This window comes from Elephantulus edwardii, unplaced genomic scaffold, assembly GCF_000299155.1.
Source record: "Elephantulus edwardii isolate Elephantulus edwardi_28Jun2011 unplaced genomic scaffold, EleEdw1.0 scaffold00001, whole genome shotgun sequence".
Taxonomy (NCBI): domain Eukaryota; kingdom Metazoa; phylum Chordata; class Mammalia; order Macroscelidea; family Macroscelididae; genus Elephantulus; species Elephantulus edwardii.
The window spans coordinates 49,203,042-49,213,374 of NW_006399751.1; the positions used below are offsets into that span (position 1 = coordinate 49,203,042).

Consider the following 10,333-nt stretch of genomic DNA (forward strand, 5'->3'; position numbering starts at 1 on the left):
CAATATGAACTTCCCACTGGGAAAGCTATGACTACTCTGAAATGGAATTTAGTATTATATCCTTGTAGGGTAGATAATAAATCATTTGCGATTCAAAAAAAAACATGCTATATTAAACTTTGCTGGTAGGAGAGTAATTTCAAGTAATTACTTCATAGATAAATCTTTATAAAGATTTTAAATGTATATTTCCTTTTTTTTTAAATAGGGGAAAAATAGCTTTATTTTATTCTCCTAGGAATTTATTATTACTTAAATGTTCACCAATACATACAAAAAAAGATCCACACTTATGTTTACTGCTGTGTTGTTCACAATAGCAAAGAAATGGAAACAACCCTAGTGCCCATCAACAAACAAATGGATGGAGAAGCGGTGGTATATTCACACAATGGAATATTACGCAACACTGAATAGCAAGGAACTCATATTATACAAAATGGGTGACCCTGGAGAAAATTATGCTGGGTGAAATATCTCAGTCACAAAAGGACAAATACTGCACATCACTGTTATAAAACAGAACTAACATGGAGGTTGGGGGGAAACTCAGAAAAGAAGGGATAAAAATGTACACTGCATTCAAACAGATGAGGGAAAGAGCTGTTTAAAAGGAATCTATGGTTAAGTATTATTTGCATGACAACAGTACAGAATAAGAGCTGCACAGCAAAGTGCACTGGGGTAGGGGGAGAATTGTACAACAATGAAAGAAGTTTTTTTTTCAAAGACAGCAAACTGGAGGGGTGGGTAGGGAGGAAAATGTGCAACAAATAATGACTGGAAATTCAAGTTCTCTATAAACTTTTGTTAAAATACCATTTAAATAAAAAAAGGTTTTTAAAAAAAATACTAAGGGAAAGTTACTATGAAGACTTGTTAGTTGATCCTTCAGCAGATTTTCATAAGCTATTAATTGGACAGGGAGGAGATTGACCATCTTTCTCCTGCAGCTGGTTCAATCTGAGCCAGATGCCTTTGGATTGATAGTACAATTCCTCAATACTACTCAACCATACATCTACTGCTTTCATTTATAGTATTATTGTAGACCAAACCATTTTAAAACCTCTCCCAACTGACATCTAGAGATGGTAGATAAATTATAATGAACAACTTCTAAATGTGTGACTAAATTTTAAAAGTAAAGGAAATCTCTCACAAAGGAGTGGGATGGAAGAAAAACCTTAACTTTTTACTTAGCTACTTATTTTTACATTACAACCTATATGTATTACTTTGGAAATCAAAAAATAAGATAATTACCTTTAAAGCACACTTTAAAAAAAGTTTCTATGAAGTTAATAATTAATGCCGCCCTCACCCCACCTCCAAAAATTAAAGCAATGTTCTTTATGAAGAATTTTTTAGGTTATCACAGCCATCATTCTTATCCAATTAAATTAAACATTTTCCAAAAACCTAGTAAGTGCAAGATACTATGCTGTCCTCTGACCAAAAGCAAGAGGAGCACTCTATTGTTTAAGAAGTTTGGTATCCAGTGAAGAGGAACAAATAAGACACCAAGGCCATGTATAATATAGGATCAACCACTTTTTCCAAATAGACTGGTAAAAAGGAAAATTACATCAAAATCTGAGAACTAAATGTTATCCCAGCTTCAGTTAGTATCCCATCCAAACCCAAAGTCAGCCAATCAGTCATTAGTTTAGAGTTCCCATGATTTGTTTATTTGTTTCATTTTGGTTTTAGCTCATCCAACCATCAAGCATTTCTAGCAATAGATTTATTCACTATCGGCAAGCCACATTGTTATCCTTGCAGTTGCTAATAGTTTCCATAACCTTTTGGACCTCTTCACATAAATCCCTAGCTGTTTTCTTCCTTTAGCTATCAACACGTTGATTATGGCACTTTATTTGATAAAAAGAATTAAAATCCTACAGCAAAGATGACAAAAGAGAGATTAAAAAACAAAACAGTTGGCGAGCTCTGGTGACCTGGTGGCAAGAAGCTGCACTGCAATCCCAGAGGTGCACAGTTCAAATCCACCAGATGCTCTGCTGAAGAAGGCGGGACAATTTCCTCCTGTACCAGTCAGATCCGATTTGATGGTACACAGACAAAAAAAAAACCCTTTAAGAATAACTGCTGAGTTTTTACCAATCAAATACTCCTCACAGAACTTAGTTCCTTGGTTGAGAGGTTGATGGTCTGGGTTTCAAAACACATCCCTGCTAACTGGCCTGAAAGCATCTTTAGTGCTTCTATTCTACCATTTAGATTGCTGTGTAGCATCTGGAATCTTAAAAGCTTACAAGAAAGTCACCCAAGACAAAACAACTGATCTCTATTCACACAGAAAAATCATATATTTACCACTTGCATTGTGTGCATTACTATATACCAAACAACTTTAAAATCTTGCTCTAATTACCTGGGAAAGGAGTCATTTGATTACTAACCATAAGGTCAGTGGTTTGAACCTATCAGCTTCTCCACAGGAGAAAGATGAGGCAATCTGCTTTCATATTTTCAGCCTTGGAAACCCTAGGAGCATTTCTACTCTGTCCTACAATGTTGCTATGAATCTGAACCAAGTCAGTAGCAGTAGGTCTGCTTTTGGGGGTTTTCTGGTTATTAATTTACTTGAAGAGACAGTCAAGAAAAGGAGGAAGATATGGAATGTGTAGCTAACTGCCTCCAGGAACAATTGCTTCCTTTGCCAGAAGAGCTAGCTAGTGCCTGACTATCATTACTGAAGATCCTGATCAAACATTCCATAAAAGAATCCTGATCAAAGGGAAAAATCTTTTGTTGTTGTTGTTGTTGTTGTTGTTGTTGTTGTTGTTGTTAAGTGCCATCAAGTCAGAGGAGACTCATAGCGACCCTATGAATAAAAGTCCTGGACACCTGTATAACTTTTGTCCTTTCTCCAGGTTCATAGCTTTTCCAGAGGCAAGCTATTATGGAAGAAGATGCCACTCCTTCGTGGAATCTAATGGACAAACATTTCATCAGACTTGCATGAACTGCACTGCTAACCCAAAGGCCTCTCCTCACTAGGGATTGAAATACACCAACCACTCCAAGGGAGGGAAGTGGGCATTCTCCTCTGATTTACAGTGTAATTTATAGCCTCAGAAAACAAAGGGCAAGTCAGTTATGAGTATTTACTTTTCATCTAGCCATTTACTTTTCATCTTGTCCATAGCAAGCTGTGCTGGTAACCCAAAGGTCTCACGTTTGAATCGGCAGCAGCCTCAAGGGAAAAAGACGGGCAGTCTCCTCCTGTTATGATTTAGAGCTTTTAAAACTTGAAAAAGGGTTGCTATTAGAATCAACTCAATGACAGTGAGTTTGATTTCTGACCCAGTCATGTAGTAGGAGTTACAGAGACCATGATTAGAAGAGCCATATAAAGTCATTCACAGTATTATAGAAACAAATAATCATTCTTCTGACTTGGGAAAAATAATAACTAAATCTTCTTCTGGTTTTGATAACTCCAACTTTGGAAATTATATACTAAAACAAATATTGATGGGTTCAATAATCTTCCCTGCCTCAAATCAAACCTCCTCAAATCATATATATCATATCCCAAAGCAACACATAAGAAAATTATTTAGGCAAACTGCATTTTGTCTCTTTTACCTTGAATGCAGATATAGTTTTTTTTAGAAAAAAGGAAACTTTAAGAATCGACATTATATTTATAAATTACATTTAAACACTTCTGTAGCAATAAAACCAAAACCTCATCAATCATAATCTGGCCAAGTTTTCAGGAGAGGAGGGTCAGAGCAGCTGATGCTGATCCTCAATGTGACAGACTGACAGTGACTGCAACAATGTGCTTTAGGACAGAGGAGTCTGTCAGGATGGCAAAAGATGGGACATGGTTGAAGCACAAAGGGTTGCCATGAACAGTAGTCTACCTGATGACACTTAACGGCATGGCAGTCAGAATAAATCCCCAAAATCAGCACATTTTCAAACTTTCATAGTCCATCTTTACCCACCAGGAACATTGCTGTAACTTGCTAATTTCAGGTTCTGAAAAAGATTTCTGAGGCACTTTTATAACCTGAATAGCTGGCCATCATCACCTAAGTCTCACTATAAGATGGTTAGCCTAGAATAATTATCCTATTTTACCCAAAGAGTTGCAAAAATTTCAGAATAATCACAAGGTGAAAGTACTGTTTATTTTTTTTCATCCTCAGCTTTTATGGAATTGGACATGGAAACTGCTGACACAAACCACAGTTCTGTATCTCAGCTAAACAGAGAAAGTAAGAAATCTTTACATTATCACAATTATTCACAGAGAGTTTTGAGACTGGGGGAAATAAGTACTAATGAGATAGAGATAAAGGCAAATGCCATGAAATTAGCATGTGGACTATCTACAGTCTGCTAGTATAAGTCTCTACCATCAAAGAAGCTCACTGACATATTTCAACTCATGCACTGGAGCATCACAATTGGAGATTAGACTGACACTTCTCTCAGGCCAACCAGATAATCACAATCCAAAATTCAGGGAAGAACTAATGCAGAATCAAATTAAGTCTTAGTTTATTGCTCTCTAGAAGTCACCTGCATGCTAATCTACTCTAAAAAGTATTTTTTTTAAATTTATCAGTTAAGGATTGCTGAGTTTAAAAAGAAAAAGAAATAAAGACTCAAAAAAAGTGACAAAGAGAAAAAGACAAATTACAGTACTGAATAGAAGAATAATAAGAATGCTTTTTAGGAGAAGCAGTAGAGAACACTGGCTGAGCAGTCAGGCTCTGGCGCCAGAGTGCCTAGCTTGTTTGCTACCTATGTAATCTTAGACAAGTTTTTTCAAAACACTATGCCTGCTTTTCCTTTTCTGTACAATAAGGATAAAAATAGTAACAATCTGAGTTGCTGAAGATCAAGTATGTTAAGTTACATTAAGCAATTAGAATTTCAAATAGATTAGTAAAAATCAAAATTTTAATAAAATACTGTTGTTGAGGTTGTTGTAAAACAAGCAATGCTGTAAATTGCTAAGTATTGTGGAGTACAATTTGGAAACAGTACTACTGAGCACTTATCCCACTGACATTCTTGTGCAAGTGTGAAAAGACAGGTAATATCAGTTTTTAAGAGCGTTCTGGTGACTTACTGGTAAGAAACTCCACTACCAACGTAGAGTTACATGGTTCAAATCCATCATCTGCTCTGTAAGAGAAAGATGGACAATCCCCTTCCCTGCAATTTACAGCTTGAGGGTCAACTAATGGGTCAGTTCCAACTTGATGGTACACAACAATAGCAATAATCAGGTTTTAATCTCTTTTTTTCCTTATAATGGAAATCCAAATGTCCATCAAGAGAAGAAATGATTAAATAAGAACAGCAAATTCATGACATGGAATATAAAGCAGTAGTGATTTGGTTTGGCTCTAAAATAGAACGAGGACACTGACATACCAATATGGAATGTACTGATATAGAAAAACCCCTAAATGGAAGAACAGTGCATATGTTATGTTACTTCTTATATATAAAAGCTACTGAAAAAAGACTATATATTTATCCTTGCTTCTATTTGCAGTAGGAAACAAAATAACAGTGGGTAGATAAGAGACATGACAGAGAAAGATTTCAAATTGTGTATCTTTTTATTACCTTTATTGCTTATGCAAATATTTTACTTACTCCTATATTAACTTTCTAAAATATTTTAGTGTCATATATTTTAAGCTTGCTAATATTAGTTGCAATTATTAAAGCTATTACCACTATCAGCAATTTCAAAATATCTCCTTTCTAAAAGCATTTTTCATACTCATTTGATGCATAAGTCACTTCTCTCTCCTCTAACTCCAAGATTACTATTTAAGGAATTGACTGCTTTCTGATTTGGTTCTAGTTTTATTCTAGTTTAAGCAGCGTAAAGGCTAAAGTCCATGTTGTGTTTACTTTTAATACCCAAAGATCCTCATTAAAACAGAGTAGGACAAACATTGTGGAATAACAGTAGCCTACAATTCCAAAATTTAAAAAAAATAATAATAATGGCAATTTCTAAAGGGGATATAAACAACAAAAGCTTAGTACTGTGGAGTTGACTCTAACTCAAAGCAACCCTATAGGACAGAGTAGAACTGACCCACTGGTAGAGTTCCACCATCTGCTCCTCAGGAAAAAGATGCGCATTCTGCTCCTGTTAAGATTTACAGCTTTGGAAACTGATGGAGGGTCGTTGTAAGTTGTTTTAACATTAATCTGTAGGGAAGTAGACGGCCACACCAAACTGCCACATCTTTCTTCCTAGGAGCAGCTGGTGGGTTCCAACCACAGACCTTTAAGTCAGCAGCCTAGCACTGACTGAGCTATCAAGGTTTCTTAAAGGAATGATATACTCCATTATACTATATCATAAAATTAAAAGCTTGAATATCTTGATTTACTAACATTGTTTCAACACTGATGACAAAAATCTCTAAGCTTTTTTTCTTTTTCTTTCCAGCCCTCCCCTCAACGCTTCCCTCCAACATTGACAGGAAGCCATAGCCCGATAGCAATCAACTCTTTAACTCATTTTAATTATACAAATGTTGTCTAATGTCCTAAGGTTCAACAACTTGTTGCATCATTTTTTCCAAGTAGTCATTGTTGAGCGTTTCCTTTTAGATAGATGTTCTCTTACTAGTCAATGAATAGAGTTATCCTTAAAAAAGGAAGGTCTCGTACATGATCTTGGCTAATTTGCTGTTTTGTCTATCCATCTGGTGCAGAGGGTATTTTATAACTGACTATACAGTAGCCCAATTCTAGATGTCTTTCCAGCACACCAAATACTGCACTGACAGCTCAACAGCCACTTTTCATGCAGGCCCCGCCCCTTCCCTCCTCCCTCAACACCCATCAGTTCAAGCGCTCCTTTTCTGTACTGACAGACACACTGACAGTTTCACATGTCCTTCTCGCACACACCCATCCACCCCGAGAATCCTCAAATGCAGTTACAGCTCAAACCCTGGATCCTCATCATCCCGCAACCCAAGTAAACCCTCTCCTAGCCAAGCCAAATAAATCACATTCTCAGTCTCTTCCCTGGACCCAGAAACCTTCACAGCCCTTCCCAACAATAAGCACACAACTGACAGCTCAACACCGTTCTTCACAATTGCTCAAGTGTCTTTTCCTCTTCCTCCCTCCCCTCGTGCCCCTCGCACAATCTTTTCTAAGCTATAGCTCACCAGCTCTGTCCTCTCAGCGTGCTCTCTACTCTCTCTTACTCCCCACCCTCCTTCCACCACTGACAGCTCAGTCACCTCCATCCCCATGTGGCTGCACCCTCCCCCACCTCCTCCTCCTGACAGCTCACAGTCAGCTGTCGGTCTCTGACTGGCCCATGGGGACCCTGGCCTCGGCCATCGCTGGTGGCCACTGTCCGGGGGGTCGCTTCACCCGGGGAAAGGACTCCACTCACCCACTCTCCCGCATCACGTTGCTGTCACCGCAGTCACAGGCGCCCCCGGCTTGGCTGCGGAACATGTTAAAGTCGTGCCCGGTGTGGTCGCCCTGGTGGAAACACTCGGCGCATAGCGACATGCAGGGGGAGATGCCGCACGTCCGGCAGCGGTAGGCCACGAAGTTGGCTGTCCACACCAGGCCGCAGAGCGCCGCGGGGTCGTAGGCCCGCACCGCCGCGCAGAATTCCTCGTAGCCGTCGCCGCCTGCCAGAAGGCACTTACACCATTCCAGGGCCTCCTCCGCCGCCGCCCCCGGACCGCCCCCGCCGCCCGCCGCCGCCTCCTCGCAGCCCGCCGCGGCCAGCGGCCGCTCGGCACTCAGCACCCGCTCCAGCAGCGCCTGCAGCTCTTCAGCGCCTGCTCGATTGTCCGGCCGGCTGAGGGCCGCCTTCAAGTGCGCAGCAGTGGCAGCCTTGTCCAGGGCCAGCCCCGGCGCGGGCACCTCCGACTGGGGCGACTGCGGACCCCCGACGGCCGCCGCGGCAGCCGCCGCCGCCATGATGAGAGCTCAGAATTTGGAGAGTCCAGGGCCGGCGGCAGCTCCCAGGAGGGTAGGAGAATTGACTGCTGCGATTGCTCAGCCCGCCCAACTCTCGCGATACCGCGAACTGCCGCGCACCTAGGCCCGAGTCTCCGCCCCTGCACACGCCTCTCCGCGCTGAGACTCCTCCTTCTTCTCCCCTCCCCTCCCCAGGACTCCTCCTCAGCTCCTGCCTCCATCCACCTAGCACATTCCTCCCCCCACAACCTGTATCACATTTTAACCCTCAGATTTTCAGGTTTTCAAAAAGTTAAGACATAACACACTCCTGTAGCTCAGCTTTCAACCCAATAGGTAAACTTAACAGGTAAATGTACAAATTTCAGCCAAATTTATAGAAAAATCTATAAGGTGGAATACTCCTTAAAACAATCATTTAAGAGCAAAAGGGCAGCATTTATTCAGTGATAAAGTTTAGAAGATAGGAAATGAAAATGAGACCAACAAAGAAGCAGCAAGAACAGCACTGCTACAATGTGAGATTGTATTGAATGTAATAAAACAAGAGTGAATGGTGAAATGAATGCTCTGAAAATTTTCACTAAAATCACAATTAAAAGGTTTTTCACTTGGGAGGGACTGGAGAGCATTATGCTGAGAGAACTAACTCACTCCCACAAGGACAAATATTGTATAAAACCATTATTGTAGAATGAGTATAAGGATCCATTGGGGGACAAGGGGTGGAAGCAGAAGTATAACGTTGTGCAGAGGGAGGGGGGATTAATCATGGGGTTGTACAATTTGATGGGTAGAGGAGTGAGGGGAATTGGAAGAGTCTGTTCTCGAAAACAATGTATTCGAATTTTGTAAATAAACTAGTATAATTTTTTAAAAGTTAAGGGATACATTTCAAAGAAAACTTTTAATATGCACAATTTTTCCTTTGCTTGTCTGGAGTATAGAAATCTTACAAAGAATTTCTCATATGTATTCTAAGTACCTTAATCTCATTTTGAGATGTAGTCTCTCACTGTTCAATAAATAAATTACCACCTAATTGCTATTATTATTATTATTATTGTTGTTGTTGTTATTGATGTAGTCTTCTAATTTTCCTCTTGAATCAGTTCTTGCTCTTACATTTTTACTGGGTTAATAAAATACATTCTGTAGAGGATTAAAGTACACTTGTATTTTCCTTAGTAGCAACAAAAGCCAACACATACACACCCTTAAGCCTTTTTTCTTTCAAGACCCACTATCATCACAAATCCTTCCACCTATCTTCTCATTCTTACCTTCTGATGCTACTCTAAGTTTGCCATATAAAAGACTTAAATATTCATTGTTTTCTAAAGACGCAAAATCACTCCCAACCCTGGGGTCTCCATTATTCCTATTTCTCACCCAATTCCACTATAAACATTAATCCTATACCCCGATGACAATAATATCTGTCCAGGTCCTTTTATTTCTTTAAAAATATTTCTCTGAACTTATTTCATGATATAACTCTTCTTGCCCTATAATATCTTATCCCCACATACTAATTAATAAACTTATTGATAATAATGAATTAATCTTCTTTGTTACCTATAGTGTTCAAATATCTGATTATTGTTGTTAACTAATTGTCATCAAGTCTGAACCGACTCATAACTGACACTCAAGAAGGTTTCCAAGGCTGTAAATCACAGGGGACAGACTGCACCTCTTTCTCCTTTGGAACTGCTAGCGGATTTGAACCATTGGAACTGTTCAAACCATTGAACACTTTGGGTCTGCAGAGAAATTCCTTACAGATTGAAATGATACATATAATACATAATTATATATATTTATTTATTAAATATCTATTATATGCTTCCATCACACATCTGTCAATTTGTTATACTCTTGTGGCCTGTATGTTGCTGTGATGCAAAAGTTATGCCACTAGTGTTTCAAATACCAACAGGGTAGATGAGGGGACAGGTTTCAGAGAGCTTCCAGTCTAAGACAGACTAAAAAGCAGTGTTGGCCAACAACTTCTAAAATAACAGGCCCTCAAAAACCCTGTGAATAGCAGCAGAGCTTTGTCCAACATAGTGATGGAAGATGTGCCCTTCATGCTGGTAGGTAATCAAAAGACGACTGGACAAGAGCCCCTCCTCAAGATACGTTCTACTGTAATGACAAAGATGGAGTAAAGTTACCACCCAACCAAGGACCACCATTTTGGTGTGGCAAGACTCAAAAGGAGGAAACGCGGCTGAAAACATCTATTACTAATAATTGGAATGTGAAATGTACAAAATATATATCTAGGAAAATCATAAGTTATCAAAAGTTAAATGGAATACAGAATGTACCACTGGTTCTTGATCAT

General features: G+C 39.4%; 1 protein-coding gene across 1 annotated transcript in view; it reads right to left on the reverse strand.

Annotated features, from left to right (window-relative positions):
- UBR3 (ubiquitin protein ligase E3 component n-recognin 3 (putative)) overlaps positions 1-7,980 on the reverse strand; it is a 272,765-nt gene extending 264,785 nt beyond the window's left edge. The window contains exon 1 of the mRNA XM_006878857.1: positions 7,439-7,980. Coding sequence (XP_006878919.1) covers positions 7,439-7,980 — 542 coding nt within the window. The remainder of the gene's footprint in view (positions 1-7,438) is intronic.
- Positions 7,981-10,333: the final 2,353 nt, after the last annotated feature.